At 47.3% G+C, this 18,680-nt stretch overlaps 1 protein-coding gene across 3 annotated transcripts in view; it reads right to left on the bottom strand.

Annotated features, from left to right (window-relative positions):
- Positions 1–18,680, bottom strand: part of LOC144610716 (patatin-like phospholipase domain-containing protein 6) — a 165,972-nt gene that overhangs the window by 35,998 nt on the left and 111,294 nt on the right. For all 3 annotated transcript variants that reach the window (XM_078429624.1, XM_078429625.1, XM_078429622.1), the window contains exons 25-28: positions 17,341–17,459; positions 14,998–15,154; positions 13,043–13,159; positions 10,864–10,933 (exon numbers count right to left, since the gene is read on the bottom strand). In XM_078429624.1, coding sequence (XP_078285750.1) covers positions 10,864–10,933; positions 13,043–13,159; positions 14,998–15,154; positions 17,341–17,459 — 463 coding nt within the window. The remainder of the gene's footprint in view (positions 1–10,863; positions 10,934–13,042; positions 13,160–14,997; positions 15,155–17,340; positions 17,460–18,680) is intronic.

Here is an 18,680-nt window from a genome sequence, read left to right on the forward strand (position 1 = left end):
ATTGTGCCTAGTGGGTATAGGATAGTGTTAATGTGTGGGGATCGCTGGTCGGCGCGGACACGGTGGGCTGAAAGGGCCTGTTTCCACGCAGTATCTCTAAACTAAACTAAAACAAGTTTAGTCTGAAGAAGGGTCTCGACCCGAAACGTCGCCCATTCCTGACATGCTGCCTGACCTGCTGAGTTACTCCAGCATTTTGTGAATAAATACCTTCAATTTGTACCATCATCTGCAGTTATTTTCTTAAACTAAAACAAGTGTGTTCCATCATCCTGCTCCTGCCGTACAAAGCTGATTACAAAGGTCCATGATGGGAACCTCTGGACATCTATCTACTCTTCTCGCTGGAGATAGGTCTCATTGAATGCAGACACTGATGAAGAGATTCACTATCACCTTCAAGCAGAGCCTTTGGCTGCCCGAGTAAATGGATACTCGAAGATCCCAACCTCAAGTCCAGTACCAAGCTTGAGGTTTCTGCCCTCTTAGAGACTTCGGTGATATGGACTACATATCACAGGGCGGCAAGGTGGTGCAGCGGTAGAGTTGCTGCCTTACAGCGAATGCAGCACCGGAGACCCGGATTCGATCCCGACCACGGGCGCCGTCTGTACGGAGTTTGTACGTTCTCCCCGTGACCTGCGTGGGTTTTCTCCGAGATCTTCGGTTTCCTCCCACACTCCAAAGACGTGCAGGTTTGTAGGTTAATTGGCTTGGTAAATGTTTTAAAAAATTGTCCCTAGTGGGTGTAGGATAGTGTTAATATGCGGGAATCGCTGGGCGGCGCGGACCCGGTGGGCCAAAAGGGCCTGTTTCCACGCTGTATCTCTAAACTAAACTAAACTAAACAGGCAGCAGAAAACAGTGGAGAGATTACTACCAATGCTGTCTCCACAAGATCTTCAAATTCATTGACAGGTTAAATCAGCAAAGGTGACTGACCTCTTCCAAGCCAACATTCCCAGCATTAAGACCCAATGAAATCTGATGGGCAGACTATGTCATTCGTATGTCCTGGGCGGTTTGCTAAAGCAAACTCTCTGTTCCAAACTCCAAACGATCAAACAAGGACAAAGGAAATTATTCAAGAATGATCTCAAAGATTCCCTGAACCATAACATTCTCATTGAAACAAGGGAGATAATAGATTAGGCCATCATTGCTGAAAGTTTGGTTGGCAATGTGAGATCATGCAATGGGAGCACTCAGAAGCCCAGTAAGGAGCACATTTCCCAAACTATCCTTGATTGCCCTGTTAGCACAAGAGTGGCAACAAGGACATAGAAGACACAGGGTCGTGCAGGAAGGGAACGCTTGCCTTCATTGCTTGGGATATTGAGTATCAGAACCAGGATGTCAACTTATTTACATCGGCGAAACCAAGCGCAGGCTCGGCGATCGCTTCGCTCAACACCTGCGCTCGGTCTGCGTTGGCCAAACTGGTCTCCCGGTGGCCGAGCACTTCAACTCCCCCTCCCATTCCCAGTCTGACTTTTCTGTCATGGGCCTCCTCCAGTGCCATAGAGAGGCCCACCGGAAATTGGAGGAACAGCACCTCATATTTCGCCTGGGCAGCTTGCAGCCCAGTGGCATGAACATCGACTTCTCCAACTTTAGATAGTTCCTCTGTCCCTCTCTCCCTTCCCAGTTCTCCCTCTATCTTTCTCTCCACCTATATCCTTCCTTTGTCCCGCCCCCCTGACATTAGTCTGAAGAAGGGTCTCGACCCGAAATGTCACCCATTCCTTCTCTCCTGAGATGCTGCCTGACCTGCTGAGTTACTCCAGCATTTTGTGAATAAATCAGAACCAGGAAGTCATTTTAGTAAGGACGCATTTGGAGAACTGTTACTGAAAAGATGTGGAGGCTTTGGAGAGAATGCAGAAGAGGTATACCAGAATGCAGAAGAGGTATACCAGAATGCAGAAGAGGTATACCAGAATGCAGAAGAGGTATACCAGAATGCAGAAGAGGTATACCAGAATGCAGTGCAAAGCACAAAGCCTTGGAGTAACTCAAGCGCGTAAGGCAGCATCGGTGGAGGGAATGGATAGGCGAGGCTTTGGGTCAGGACTCTTCTTCAGTTAATCCTTACTGCCTGTATTAGAAGGTATTAGGTATAAATAAGGAGAGTAGGAAAATAACTGCAGATGCTGGTACAAATCGAAGGTATCACAAAATGCTGGAGTAACTCAGCGGGTCAGGTAGCATCTCAGGAGAGAAGGAACGGGTGACGTTTCGGGTTGAGGGGAGGGGAGGAAGGGGGGGAGGAGAGGGCGCTGCACCAATGCAGGAGAGGTTTGGTCTAGCTTATTTTACATTCTTTTTGACCTGAAACTTTAATCTGTTTCTCTCTCCACAGACACAGCCTGTCCTGTGTTTCCAGCATTTTGTTTTAATTTTCTATCGTTGGTATTGGTATATTGTCATGTGAAATCTTTGTTTGCATGCTATTGCCAAATCATCTGCACAATGACAATCAAGATATACACAAGTACAACAGGTTGTGCTGAGGGGGAAATACTAGACAGCAGAATGTTGTGTTATAGTGTCTTAGCATCACAATTACAAAGAAAGTGCAGATGAAATAAAAGTGCAAAATACATAAAGAGGTAGGTTGGAAGATGGTGACCACATCCCAGCTAATGGCAGGACTGTTCAGTAATCTTTTAACCGCTGGGTAGAAGCTGCGTCTGAATCTAGTGGGACGAGCTTTCACGCTTTTTTATCTTCTGCCCAACGGGAAAGGGGACGCCTGAGGTGAAAATGGTCCTCGATTATGTTGGCCACTTTCCCGAAGCAGCGAGAAGTGTAGATGAGGTCGATGTTGGGAGGAGGCTAGTTTGTGTGTTAGCATTTCTTTCACAAAATGCTGGAGTAACTCAGCGGGTCAGGCAGCATCTCGGGAGAGAAGGAATGGGTGATGTTTCGGGTCGAGACCCTTCTTCAGCATGAAACGTCACCCATTCCTTCTCTCCCGAGATGCTGCCTGACCCGCTGAGTTACTCCAGCAATTTGTGTCTACCATCAATTTAAGGCATCTGCAGTTTTTTTCCTACACTATTTCTGTCACAGTCACTTTCACTGCGGGCCAAGTGCAACTGTTTTGCGGCAGAGGGAATTTATTTCTTGATTTGTTTCTTAAGTGTTGGAATAGTCCCAGCCTCAACTACCTCCTCTGGCAGCTTGTTCCATACACCCACCACCCTCTGTGTGAAAAAGTTACCCCTCGGATTCCTATAAAATCATATCTCCCTTCACCTTAAACCTGTCCTCTGGTCCTCAATTCACCTACTCTGGGCAAGAGACTCTGTGCATCTACCCGATCTTCTGTATGGAGAACTGTGTCAGGGCAAGCACTCAGTAGGAGGACAGAAGAAACGGTTTAAGGACTGCCTCAAAGTGTCCCTCAAAGACTTGGACATCAACCTCAGCACTTGGGCGTCTCTTGCTCTGGACCGTCCAACCTGGCGTAGCGAGCTCACCACAGGAGCCCGTGCAGCAGAGAACAGACGCACTGCAGAGGCCCAGAGGAAACGCACCGCGCGCAAGGCCCGGGCTACCTCCACTTCTTTATATTTATACCAAGCCTACACTTAACCTACAAACCTGCACGTCTTTGGAGTGTGTGAGGAAACCGAAGGTCTCGGAGAAAACCCACACGATCACAGGGAAAACGTACAAACTCCGTACAGGCAGCACCCGGAGCCAGGATCGAACCCGGGTCGCTGTCGCTTTAAGCGCTGTAAGGCAACTCTACTGCCGTGCCATCGTACTGCCCGTGTTTGAACCCTGAACAGTATGGGGATAGTTACAACGTATATTTATCATGAGTGAAAATAAATTTATATTACACTCAAACACAGATGTGGTGGAGTCAGCTTTTGATCCTGACAGTGAGAAAATGCCCACTCACAGTATTTAATTGAGATTCTCAGACCTATAGAATCTAATACTCACTGCTGAGATTGGGTACATCGTATGAAGATAACCATGCTTTGTCAAAACAGGCGGAAAAGTATGGAAAATATTCTGTTTGCAACACAAACGGAAGACTATTAACTGTTTTGTGAATGGTACATTTTAGCTCTGAATAGCAAACATTCAGGAGGCTGTATTTTTTTTAAAAAACAGGACAAAAATGAATAATCTTTTCCATTCTTGTCTAATACTCACCACCGTTGTTTTACAGAGCCTGTAAATGGCAGGTAAAGCTAAACATTTTTTTTTAATGCAAGGAAATGCAAGAATTGAAAGGGTCAAATCAGAATTTTGTTGATTAAAGGAGAATAGGGAGGGAGGGAGGGAGGGAAGATAAAAAAAAACACAACGTTGGGTGAAAAAGTTACGTTTCGGTTAACTTTGGGTTAATAAATGTAGTTATGAGTTGGTGCTGGTATTGGTAGAATGTTATTCAGCAATGCTACCACAATGAGACAGGAAACCAAAGCTATGGGGAGTGGTGAGGGAATAGAGACATAAAGGAGCATCCCACACACACACACACACACACACACACACACACACACACACACACTCACACACACACACACACACACACACACACACACACACACACACACACACACACTCACATACAGGACAACATCCACTCTCAAGGGTAGGACAAGGAATTGTGGATTGCAATGTCCCAAGAACAGCTTAGCTTAGTATTGGTGACAGAATCAGATAGGAGTTTTAACAAAGGAGGCCAGCAGGCTCACATCCACCACCAAAATAAGAATTGTAACTACATCTCCCAGAAACGTCAGAAAGACACTTAAAGAGCCAAGGGAGCAAACCCTATCTAAAAGAGAACTGAATGGCTTTTCTGTGCTGTTAAGGCTCCATCTGCTTCAGTTCAATTAATGGAAGTTAATGAAAAATTAAAGAGGAACACTGAGTAATATTCTTCTAACTTTGGGGAGTTTTAATTATGCAATGCAATTTTCAGCCATCCGTTATGGCTTCAATCAAGATTAAAAGCTATTTTTCAAATTCATCACTATTTCCAGTCAAGCTGGTTTAAAATGGCAGACAATAGGTTTGGCTGCAGCTTCCTGCTTCCGGTTACCCCTTGCATCAGGTGGCCCTTGACGTTAACTCAAGCACAATGTACAAGCAAAGCAGTCAGCCAGCCAGGGAGATGCACAAGTACAAAATTGGTGTGGAAGGTACAAGTGCAAGCACACCAACCACTTGTCACAGGTCAGGGAGAATGGGACAGGAGCTAGGGTTGCCTAACTGTCCCGTATTCGGCGGGACATCCTGTATATTGGGCTAAATTGGTTTGTCCCATAAGGGACCGCCCTTGTCCTGTATTAGGCCCGGGGGCTGCCTAATGGAGGTTGCATAGCAACCCGCCTCCTGGCCTGGGCGGCAGCATTGGTGGAGCGGGAGCACGTGGCCGCTGGCTGGGTGAGGTCACGTGGGGCGCGGGGCGGTGACGTCACCTTTTGTCCCTTATTTGGGAGTGAGAAAGTTGGCAACCCTAAAAGAGGCTCCTCAAGAGGCAACAACTGTTGGCCTGGATCCTGCTACAACTAACTGCTAAATTCAGAATGAACAGCAATGATATTTTAATTCACTAGGAAATAGCCTTCTGTAAAGAGTTAATAAAACTATTAAAACAAAGGAAATATGATTGTGTAACTGCATGGGATTCTTCACGGTGCTCCGGTTTCCTCCCACATCCCAAAGACGTACGGGTTTGAGGGTTAAATGGCCCTCTGTAAATTTCCCCTAGTGCGCAGGGAGTGGATGGGAAAGTGGGATGACACAGAACTAGTGTGAAGGGGTGATCAACGGTTGGTGTGGACTCAGTGGGCCGAAGGGCCTGATCCCGTGCTGTATTGCTCTAAACTGCAGCAGCTGCCTATAACCACAGTCGAGTCTCTCTGACGATTACAGTGAAATGGTCGCTCCAGTGAGGCCATGATTCACTAAAAGGGAAGACCATTATGCTTTTGAACACAAACCATGTCACTCTATCCAATTGATTCTTTTTTTTTTGGCTAGGTTTTCATTTCCGGGGACAGGTAGGGATAAACACCATGCATTATTTCAGGAAAAGCATAAATAGCAAAATAAATAAAACGGTGAAAAACCTGAGTGTTCCACTTTAATGATAACTCGAGTGATCATGCACGGTTCATATTAACACAAATCAGTAATCCTGTTAATGCTGTTACTCATCTGCTGCCCGTTCACAGAGATACCTCGTCGAAAACTTTGAATAGGTACGTACTTTTGGATCTAATTTTACCAATCAACATTTTTGGATCAGCTCACACATTATATCTGAATAGCCAAACACTGCATAGACGAAACCCCCCCCCCCCACTTGTTTCTTACTGTGACCACTTGTGAGTTCCTACACACTACGATTGTTCTGAGCTAAATGTTTATCGGGAGAGGGGAACTTAAAACAATTGCTTGGGAAAAGTACCAGGCGAGGCCAACGCCCTGGGCCTAGTGGTGCACATCATAGGATCTTAAAAGCAGGAGCTGTGGTGATAATGGATGCTTTGATCTATCTTGCTATTGAGGGCATGCAGCGTAGGTTTACTAGGTTAATTCCCGGAATGGCGGGACTGTCATATGTTGAAAGACTGGAGCGGCTAGGCTTGTATACATTGGAATTTAGAAGGATGAGAGGGGATCTTATCGAAACATATAAGATTATTAAAGGGTTGGACACGTTAGAGGCAAGAAACATGTTCCCAATGTTGGGGGAGTCCAGAACCAGGGGCCACACAGTTTAAGAATAAGGGGTAGGCCATTTAGAACGGAGATGAAGAAAAACTTTTTCAGTCAGAGAGTTGTGAATCTGTGGAATTCTCTGCCTCAGAAGGCAGTGGAGGCCAATTCTCTGAATGCATTCAAGAGAGAGCTAGATAGAGCTCTTAAGGATAGCGGAGTCAGGGGGTATGGGGAGAAGGCAGGAACGGGGTACTGATTGAGAATGATCAGCCTTGATCACATTGAATGGCGGTGCTGGCTCGAAGGGCCGAATGGCCTCTTCCTGCACCTATTATCTATTGTTCAAAATTTGCCAAAATTCCCTGGATACCAAAGAGGTCCCAGTGGATTTGTAAATGGCAAATGTAATGTTGGTTTTTTAAGAAAGTAGGGAGAAAGCTGCAAATCATAGGCCAGTTACCCCTGTCATTAGGAAACCCATTGGGAAAATCCATTATTGAAGTATTAGCAGGGCATTTAGAAAAATCATAACATCAAAGTCAGGTTCGATATTGTTCAAGAAAGGGGATCAGAAAAAGTGTTTGGTGACTTTGCTAGAATTCTTTGACAAATGGTGGAGAGAGAGGAACCATTAGATGTGGTGTATCTGGATTTTCAAAAGGCCATTCGATTAAATACCACAGAATAGGTTACCGCACAAGAAGAGAAAGCAGAGGGTTGGAAGTTATACATTAGCTCGGACAGGGGAGTGACACGGAGGTAGAAAATAGCGAGTTGGAATAGGGTGCTAACTATTGGATTGGCAGTCAACAACTGGGGCCTCAACTGTTTACAATCACTGAGGACTTGGATGAAGGGAGAGAGTCCACTCTACCCATGTATGCTGACATTGCAAAGGCAGGTGTATTATTGCCATGCATGATTGCTGGCTGATTTGTAAACTACAGCCCAAGCTATGACAATATCAATCTTCGCTGCAACCAAGGTCGGACCGATGAGCACTTTGGTTTTCAAGATCTAATTTGCACCAGTTAAGCTACAGTCCCAGCTTCGAGCTGCTTTTAAACTGCACATGAGCAAATAAGCAAGAGCAGGATCACTTGCATAGGCTTCGGCCAGAGCTGCAAAAATCACATTCCTGAACGGTGGATTAGTAAGTTAAAGTTCAAAGGGTCAAAGGCCCACACCATTCAAAAAGGCGATCTCTTACATGGAAAGCAAACACGAACGAGATGAAAATCCCTTTCCTGACCACTGTGCCTCTGCCAGGCCAAGATGCACAACTCAAAAGAGCAGGGAAAAGGGATTGAAGTGCAATGGCCGCACAGGGAACTTGTGGTAGCCGCAGAGGAAGGATTTAAGCAGAAAGAATTCAAGCAGAAATTCAGTCTGAAGAAGGGTCTCGACCCGAAACGTCGCCCATTCCTTCTCTCCTGAAATGCTGCCTGAGCTGCTGAGTTACTCCAGCATTTTGTGAATAAATACCTTCGATTTGTACCAGCATCTGCAGTTATTTTCTTAATTCAAGCAGAAATGTACGCTTCCACAGTAATATAAAACCATCGCTGAAATATCCTCCTGTCTCCAACTCCATAACCAGATCAGTATAAATGGGCTCACTAGCAATGAAAAATTTACGTTTTGTCTGATGCGGTCCTTTTTTGTCTAGTTTGCATAATAAGATTTGCAAATTCCTGGTAAAATAAGGACATAGAGTGATACAGTGTGGAAACAGGTCCTTCGGCCCAACTTGCCCACACCGGCCAATATGTCCCAGCTACGCTAGTCCCATATCTCTCCAAACATGTCCTTTCTATGTACCTGCCTAACTGTTTCTTAAATGTTGGGATAGTCCCTGCCTCAACTACCTCCTCTGGCAGCTTGTTCCATACACCCACCATTTTAGTGTGAAAAAGTTACCCCCTCAGGCTCCTATTAAATCTTTTCCCCTCTGGCCCTCGATTCACCTACCCTGGGCAAGAGACTCTGTGCGCCTACCCAATCTATTCCTCTCATGATTTTATACATGATATTGTACACCTCCATAAGATCACCCCTCATCCTCCTGCGCTCCAAGGAATAGAGTCCCAGCCTGCTCAATCTCTCCCTAGAGCTCAGAGCCTCTAGTCCTGGCAAAATGTCGGATAGAAGCAGATGGAGAAGCCAACAGGGTACTTGGGGAAGAATCATTGGGGAAACTTTCATTAAACATCCCACTGCAAATCAAATTCCCATTCTTGCAGAGAATGGGGCCCTGAGATACCAATTTAGTACAGGTTACGATGGTTGGACTTGCGATGGTTCGACTTTGCGAGGGCGCAAACGGCAGGGACCCGTAGCAAGCCGCCGCTCGCTTCCGGCCACGTGGTCGCGCGTTTTCAAGGCATTTCCACCTACGATACCTTCGGTTTCCGATGGGTTTCTCGGGACGAAACCCTATCGGAGGCTGAGGAGCACCTGTGTTTAAAATCTACTAATTGTCCTATGACGCTTCCTTAATTTTACTTTTAAGTAAGACGGCAACTTATTTAAAAAATGAAGTTTGCTTCTCCCACATTATCAGAGCGGAGTTATGGTCAACATGCAGAGGGCTTCTCTCACACGGCATCAGGAGACAGTTGAGCTACATTTACAGCAAGGAGCCAGTGTGAAGGGGCAAGAGCAGCAACATCAGGGAAGCTCCACTCCACTGGAATTCATTGTGTTTGATCACGTGAAAGTGATCACGGTACTGCCCCGAGCAACTTCCTGATACAGATCCACAGAAAATGAGCAGGAAGGAACTGCAGATGCTGGCTTACACCGAAGATAGACACAAACTGCGTGCAGCGTAGGTTTACTAGGTTAATTCCCGGAATGGCGGGACCGTCATATGTTGAAAGACTGGAGCGACTAGGCTTGTACACACTGGAATTTAGAAGGATGAGAGGGGACCTTATCGAAACATATAAGATTATTAAGGGGTTGGACACGTTAGAGGCAGGAAACATGTTCCCAATGTTGGGGAAGTCCAGAACAAGGGGCCACAGTTTAAGAATAAGGGGTAGGCCATTTAGAATGGAGATGAGGAAAAACTTTTCCAGTCAGAGAGTTGTGAATCTGTGGAATTCTCTGCCTCAGAAGGCAGTGGAGGCCAATTCTCTGAATGCATTCAAGAGAGAGCTAGATAGAGCTCTTAAGGATAGCGGAGTCAGGGGGTATGGGGAGAAGGCAGGACCGGGATACTGATTGAGAATGATCAGCCATGATCACATTGAATGGCGGTGCTGGCTCGAAGGGCTGAATGGCCTACTCCTGCACCTATTGTCTATTGTCGAAACTGCTGGAGTAACTCAGTTGGTTTAGGCAGCATCTCTGGAGAAAAGGAATGGGTGACGTCTCGACCCGGAAAGACACCTAGTCCCTTTCTCCCGAGCTGCTGCCTGACCCGCTAAGTTACTCCAGCATTTTGTGTCCACCCACAGAATATGAGTAATTGAGGCAGTGCAGCGTAGGTTCACGATATTGATCCCTGTGATGGAGGGACTGTCATATGAGGAAAGATTGGAAAGACCAGGCTTGTATTCACTGGAGTTTAGAAGGATGATAGGGGATCTTATAGAGACATATAAAATTATAAAAGGACTGGACAAGCTAGATGCAGGAAAAATGTTCCCAATGTTGGGCGAGTCCAGAACCAGGGGCCACACAGTCTAAGAATAAAGGGGAGGCCATTTAAAACTGAGGAACTTTTCACCCAGAGAATTGTGAATTTGTGGAATTCTCTGCCACAGAGGGCAGTGGAGGCCGATTCACTGGATGAATTTAAGAGAGAGTTAGATAGAGCTCTAGGGGCTAGCGGAATGAAGGGATATGGGGAGAAGGCAGGCACGGGTTACTGATTGTGGATGATCAGCCATGGTCACAATGAATGGCGGTGCTGGCTCGAGGGGCCAAATGGCCTCCTCCTGCACCTATTATCTATGTTTCAATGTTTCAGCCTTTAGCTCAGTAAGATTTTTAGGAACTTACAAAACGCACAAGAAGCACCCAAAGATGGACGGGCATGTAAATTGCATTAAGCATCTTGCTGGCAGGAGAGGCAGGGTAGTCACGAATGGGATGCAAAGCCGTTGCACACAGAACTAGGCATGAAGGTACGGCACAGGTGGACATTCTTACCATCCTTGTGCACCCTCATTGCAGACGCAGTTATATCAGTCGTCACATTGAAATACGGGATCCACAGGTCCTGTGCAGTAAGGGGGGGAGGGGAGGGGAGGGGAAGTGGTGGGAGAAAAGGCCATGATCTATTAAAAGCAATGGCGGCAACGATACGATACCATAGAACTTCATTGATCCCAGCAGGGAAATTGATCGGCCAACAGTCATAAAAATACATGAAACATGACACAAGCAAGACTTCCTAATACAAAATATCGCCCTTTAGATGTGCTCCAGTCATATCATATCATATCATATCTATACAGCCGGAACAGGCCTTTTCGGCCCACCAAGTCCGTGCCGCCTAGCGATCCCCGCACATTAACACTATCCTACACCCACTAGGGACAATTTTTACATTTACCCAGCCAATTAACCTACATACCTGTACGTCTTTGGAGTGTGGGAGGAAACCGAAGATCTCGGAGAAAACCCACGCAGGTCACGGGGAGAACGTACAAACTCCTTACAGTGCAGCACCCGTAGTCAGGATCGAACCTGAGTCGACGGCGCTGCATTCGCTGTAAAGCAGCAACTCTACCGCTGCGCTACCGTGCCGCCCGTGCAGTAAGCGTCCATGATTCTAAGCAAAGGTTAGTCTGTTGATAATCATTAAAGACACAGAATATTGGAGTTACTCAGCGGGCCGGGTAGCATGCATGGAGAATGTGGATAGGCGACGTTTTGGGTCGGGACCTTTGTCAGACGGATTGATAGGCAGACTGTTGGGCAAAGCCCAGGGATGACAAGGCGGGTATGAGCCCACAAAGGAGAGAGAGTTGTACACTGGGAAACTCACAGGTGGAAACGTTGTGAATCGTGTAGACATCTGAAGGGATGTGCGTAGAGGGGCAGGGGGGGGGGGGGGAAGGAGTGCAAGGTCAGCCAGGGTTTAGGGGAGGGGAGTGTGTGTGTGTGTGTGTGTGTCTGTGTGTGAAAGTGTCTGTGTGTGAGAGTGTCTGTGTGTGAGAGTGTCTGTGTGTGTGTGTGTGTGTGTGTGAGAGTGTGTGTTTGTGTGTGTGTGTGTGTGTTTGTGTGTGTGTGAAAGTGTCTGTGTGAGAGTGTCTGTGTGTGAGAGTGTCTGTGTGTGAGTGTCTGTGTGTGAGAGTGTGTGTGTGTGTTTGTTTGTGTGTGTGAGTGTCTGTGTGTGAGTGTCTGTGTGAGAGTATTTGTGTGTGTGAGTGTGTGTGTGAGTGTGTGTGTTTGTGTGTGTGCGTATGCGTGTGTGTGTGAGTATTTGTGTGTGTGAGTGTGTGTGTGTGTGTGTGTGTGTGTGTGTGTGAGAGCATCTGTGTGTGTGTGTGTGTGTGTGTGTGTGTGTGTGTGTGTGTGTGTGTGTGTGTGTGTGAGCATCTGTGTGTGTGTGTGTGTGTGTGCGTGTGTGTGGAGGAGGAAAGGAAATGGAGGGGGTCTTGGGGGAGCAATGGTATGCAGGCAATGAAATATATTTTTAGCCCAATACTCTCATTGCAGATGATTACATTTTTTAAAAAGGTATTTGGATGGAAGGGCGAATAGGCAACACTTTAACTGAAACAATTAGGCATCCACCAGGAGCAGTTGAATGTTAAGCCTCATTCACACCACACGGCTGATTTAATTACACTGTCATGCCACCGCTGAACCTGGTCTACTAGTCCAGAGCATAACCAAACCAGCAGTACGACACTCCATCTCGGATTCAATATTAGCTCCAATATTAGCTCCAAGAGAGTTGTGAACCTGTGGAATTCTCTGCCTCAGAAGGCAGTGGAGGCCAATTCTCTGAACACATTCAAGAGAGAGCTGGATGGAACTCTTAAGGATAGCGGAGCCAGGGGGTATGGGGAGAAGGCAGGAACGGGGTACTGATTGAGAATGATCAGCCATGATCACATTGAATGGCGGTGCTGGCTCGAAGGGCCGAATGGCCTGCACCTATTGTCTATTGAAACAAATGTCAAGGAGCAATAGTCAGAGTGGCTTCCAAAAACCAAGGTGCAACCTCTGTGGAAACATTAGGAGTAGTCGAGCTGCATTGAGTTCATCTGGAATGGTCTTACTTTAACGTTGGACATTGGAAGCCATCTAAGCTTAACCTCACAAGGTCACGTACATGCCATTTACAAGAGAGATCCAGCTGTAGTGTTAAGCTTACCTCAATTTGTTTATCCTCAAAGACATCAGCTATGCTCGTGTTGAAAGCAGAGCCAGAGAGCATTGATGTGATGGGGTAGGTCAGGTCTAACACCGTTTTAAAGACAGAATTCATGGCCTGTAAAAAAGGATAGGAAAAGGTGAATGATCCCAGCTGGAGTCATGATGAAACTCTTCCTTAATTAACCCGTTGTCCAAACAGTAGTCCAGACAGTACTTGTGACTTCCAGCCTTGCACTGAGCTACCAGGCTCAGTATTTCTCAGCTTCACTATCCACTATGACAATAAACAATGAAAGCTCATCACCTTCCCCGATTTGTTAAAAATGAATTTGTGCAGATACAGATGGTGAGAGCAGAGCTCTCAAGTTTGCTCTGTGGGCCGACAAGGCATGCAACCACAAACGTGTGAGGCAATTAGTGTTGCCAACTGTCCCGTACTTTGGGCTAAATTGGTTTGGCCTGTACGGGACCGCCCTCGTCCCGTATTAGGTCCGGGGGGGCGCTGTAGGCCCGGACGCTGTAGGCCCGGACGGCGTAGGCCCGGACGGCGTAGGCCCGGACGGCGTAGGCCCGGACGGCGTAGGCCCGGACGGTGTAGGCCCGGACAGTGTAGGCCCGGACAGTGTAGGCCCGGATAGTGTCGGTCCGGAGGCCCAGGCACCGCCTAACGGAGGTTGCGTGGCAGCCCACCTCCCGGCCCGTGCGGCCTCTCTTGTAGTCTTTAGATATGAAGATAATGTATACTATGCGTCAGCTAAGAATGCTTGGTTTTCATTGGTGGAGCGGGAGCACGTGGCCATTGGCTGGGTGAGGTCACGTGGGGCGCGGGGCGGTGACGTCACCTTGTCCCGTATTTGGGAGTGAGATAGTTGGCACCCCTAGAGGTAATGCATTTTGAGTTATTTAACGCAGGCCTGACATATACAGTGACTTTAGAAGTGTTGGTGTGCAGATGGGGTACAAAGTGCATAACTCCCTGAAAATGGTGAGGTGGTGAAGAAGGCATTTAGCTTGCTTTTCTTTGCAGGCAAGGGCATCGAGTATATTGGGCGAAGGAGGCATTGGTTAGACCACACTTGGAATATCGTGTGCAGTTCTGGTCACCGCAACATAGAAGTGATAATGGCAGCACTAGCAAGAAGAGTGCAGAAGAGATTCATCAGGGGGTTGCCTGTATTTGGTCACAAGGAGAGATTGGTTACAAGGGCATTGGTTACAAGGAGGGATCGGACCGGCTGTGATCGTTGGCACTGGATGGCAGGTGGATGGGAAAGGTTTAGAGGGATATGGGCCAAACATGGGCAGGTGGGACTCGTGTAGATGGGGCATCTTGGTCAGCATGGGCAAGTTGGGTCGAAGGGCCTGTTCCCATGCTGTGTGACTGCATGATTCTGTGGCGCGCAGGAGGCCAAGGGATGATCTTGTAGAGATTTCGATGGGCATAGATAGAATCTTTTTCCAACGGTAGAGGTGTCTAAAAGTAGCGAGCATAGGGATCTATTTAAAGGAGATTTGAAGGACCATTCTTTTCCGCACAGATTCTGGTGGATACATTGGACAAGTGGCCAGTGGAAGTGGCAGAGACGGGCACAATGATACACAGAGGATGGTGGGTGCCTGGGGTGGTGGCAAAGGCAGATATGATAGTGGCATTCAAGAGATTGATGGAGAGGTAGTTGGCTAAGCACGGAATGGAGGGACATGGATTATATGCAGACAGATAAGGGTTGGTGGAGGCAGGACGTTTGGCACAGCTAATGTGGGCGGAAGGGCTTGCTCCTGTGTTGTACTGTCCAATGTTCTATGCAAGCTGGTTGTGTGGAAATGAAAGACGCCTTGTCCCTTACATTGCAGTCCTTCACTGCGCGTAAACTTGGCAGTTGGAAAGTGTGTTCGTTCAAATACTTCTATCCTTGATAAAAAAAAGTTTGACAGCTTCGTTCGAGCACTCACGTTTGCCCACTCCTTCGCCCTCTGCTTGGTCCCCACTGCACTCCGCTCCTCTGCGTACAACGCCCCAATAAAGGACCCAATGGACGTTCCACCGACGATGTCGACCGGGATTCCACTCTCCTCCATGGCCTTGATCACGCCCACGTGCGAGCATCCCCTGAGGGCGTGAAAGAGAGGGGAGTGATGGGGGTGGCGGTGATGGAAGAGGTGAGAGGGCAGAGGAGGGGGCAGGAGAGGATGGGGGACAGAGAGATGGGAGGGAGGAAATTAAAAAAGGGGGGGGGAGAAAGAAGGCACCGCGGTGGGTGAAGAGAGAGGGGTGGACAAGAGGGCAGGTGGCAAGGCCGTGGGAAGAGAAGGTGGGAGGATCAGGGGAGTAGAGTACATAGGACAAAGTGGAGGAAACAGACAGATGGAGCAGGGAGAGACAGAGAGCAAAATATGGAAGGAGAAAAAAGTATTGTCATATCACCATCTGGTTACGGACAGGTAACTATTAATAAAGTGTGGAGGCACAAGGAACTGCAGATGCTGGTTTACAGAGAAAAGACACTGCTGGAGTAACTCAGCAGGTCAGGCAACATCTTTGAGAACTCGAAGGTATTTGTTCACAAAATGCTGGAGTAACTCAGCGGGTCAGGCAGCATCTCGGGAGAGAAGGAATGGGCGACGTTTCGGGTCGAGACCCTTCTTCAGTCTGAAGAAGGGTCTCGACCCGAAACGTCACCCATTCCTTCTCTCCCGAGATGCTGCCTGACCTGCTGAGTTACTCCAGCATTTTGTGAATAAATACCTTCGATTTGTACCAGCGTCTGCAGTTATCTTCTTATACTCTTTGAGAACTCAGCAGGTCAGGCAACATCTTTGATCGGTGATGTTTCGGGTAGGGATCAGACCGACGAAGTGTTCTGACATGAAACGTCACCGGTTAAGAAAGTATAATTGTTTAAATTACCTACGAGCAACAACAAATCTCTGATAATCTGCGATCTGACTATGGGGAAGTCCATGATGCTCGAGAGACACGGGTTTGAACCTCGCTGCAGGTGCTGTCTAGACGGAGTTTGCACGTTCTCCCCGTGACCACGTGGGTTTTCTCCACATGCTCCGCTTTCCTCTCACACTCCAAAGATGTACAGGTTTGCAGGTTAATTGGCTTCTGTAAATTGTCCGCAGTGTGCAGCATAATGCCAGTGAGAATAGACAATAGACAATAGGTGCAGGAGTAGGCCATTCGGCCCTTCGAGCCAGCACCGCCATTCAATGTGATCATGGCTGATCATTCTCCATCAGTACCCCGTTCCTGCCTTCTCCCCATACCCCCTGACTCCGCTATCCTTAAGAGTCCTGTCTAGCTCTCTCTTGAATGCATTCAGAGAATTGGCCTCCACTGCCCTCTGAGGCAGAGAATTCCACAGATTCACAACTCTCTGACTGAAAGGAGTGAAGGGTGAACTGGAGGGAAAGACTGAAGGGTGATCATTGGTCGGCGTGGACCCAGTGGGCCTGTTTCCATAAAGTAAATGGAATCTCTATATCTCTAAAGTAAAGTTTAGTTTAGGTTCGAGATACAGAGTGGAAACAGGCCCTTTGGCCCACTGAGAACATGCCAACCAGCGATTCTGATTGGGATGTTTAAAGTGTGGGAGGACAAAGTCCAACATGGAGCATCTAGGTTAATTCCCGGTTTGGCGGGACTATCACACCTAGGTTTACTAGGTTAATTCCCGGAATGGCGGGACTGTCATATGTTGAAAAACTGGAGTGACTAGGCTTGTATACACTGGAATTTAGAAGGATGAGAGGAGATCTTATCGAAACGTATAAGATTATTAAGGGGTTGGACACGTTAGAGGCAGGAAACATGTTCCCAATGTTGGGGGAGTCCAGAATCAGGGGCTACAGTTTAAGAATAAGGGGTAGGCCATTTAGAACGGAGATGAGGAAAAACTTTTTCAGTCAGAGAGTTGTAAATCTGTGGAATTCTCTGCCTCAGAAGGCAGTGGAGGCCAATTCTCTGAATGCATTCAAGAGCGAGCTGGATAAAGCTCTTAAGGATAGTGGAGTCAGGGGGTATGGGGAGAAGGCAGGAACGGGGTACTGATTGAGAATGATCAGCCATGATCACATTCCGCTGGCTCGAAGGGCCGAATGGCCTCCTCCTGCACCTATTGTCTATTGTCTATCTTGGTCCGCACGGACAGGTTGTGATGATGGGCCTGCTTTGAGCTATGGGACACTATGTGACACATGGGAGAACAGTGCCTTCTGGAACAAGCCAGTTCTCAATTCTTTCTGCTCAGCCTTAATAACGCATCAAATGAGAGAATGTGCTGCCGTTACCTGGCCCCTCCTCCTCCCAACACCAATGCAATTGTGTTCCCCGTTAGGATCCGAGCCAGCCGGGAGAAGTCACTGTGTCGGTCCGCGGGTTTCTGAAAGACTTTCTCGTATAGCTCCGTCTAAAAAAAATAAAAATAAAACATTTCACTTTCCCTGAAATCCCATGTTCCAAGAGACTTCCGACTAAACTGCAGATGCTGGTTTAAACCGTAGACACAAAAAGCTGGAGTAACACAGCGGGACAGGCAGCATCTCTGAAGGCAAGGCAAGGCAAGTTTATTTATAGAGCACATTTCAGCAACAAGGCAATTCAAAGTGCTTTACATCTATATACTAGATGTACATCGATATACATCTATATACAGCATCAGTCTGAAGAAGGGTCTCGACCCGAAACGTCACCCATTCCTTCTCTCCTGAGATGCTGCCTGACCGGCTGAGTTACTCCAGCATTTTGTGAAATAAATACCTTCGATTTGTACCAGCATCTGCAGTTATTTTCTTATACTACTAAAACTCTCGTTTGTTACCTTGTTTGTGACTGAACTTCAGCCAAAACGGTACACGATAGCGCGACAATTTTAGGCCCACCTTACTCGCCATTGCCACTTTAGTGATAATGCAAGTAGTTTTATTGAAATCGGTGTTATATTTTTAGTTATTCACATTTTAAAGTTTAAAAGGAGGGGAGGGGAGGAGAAGGAGGGGGGGGGAGTGGGGGAGATGGGAGAAGGGAGGGGGGGGTTGAGGAGAGAGGGGGGGGTTGAGGAGAAGGGGGGGTTGAGGAGAGAGGGGAGTTGAGGAGAGGGGGGGGTTGAGGAGAAGGGGGGGGGGTTGAGGAGAGAGGGGAGGGCGGGAGGACAGGGTGCTGCACCAATGAAGGAGAGGTTTGGGCCCAAAGGGTCCATTTTGTCTAGTAAAACATCAAAGAGCAGTTAAAAGCAATTAAAAACAGCCATTAAAGAGAATAGAAAACAAAAACCAGCGAGAATAGAATAAGACAAAAATACAAAATAAAATACAAAACCAAAAGTTACAGTGCAGTGTAAGAAATGATTCATTATTTGATTTTATAAGGCAGCACCAAACAGAATAGTCTTCAGCCTCGATTTAAAAGGACTGAGAGTTGTAGTGGACCTGCAGTTTTCTGGGAGTTTGTTCCATACATGAGGTGCAGGAATGGGTAACCTATTCTCTCCAGAGATGCTGCCTGTCCCGCTGAGTTACTCCAGCGTTTTGTGTCGTTCTGACAGTGTGTGCTGGATTCAGAGGCACTCCCATGTCCTTAATTCTCACTACCGGCGGCTTTCTTTCTCTCTCTCTCTCTCTCTCTCTCTCTC

The sequence above is a fragment of the Rhinoraja longicauda genome, chromosome 37, assembly GCF_053455715.1.
Source record: "Rhinoraja longicauda isolate Sanriku21f chromosome 37, sRhiLon1.1, whole genome shotgun sequence".
In the NCBI taxonomy this organism is placed as follows: domain Eukaryota; kingdom Metazoa; phylum Chordata; class Chondrichthyes; order Rajiformes; family Arhynchobatidae; genus Rhinoraja; species Rhinoraja longicauda.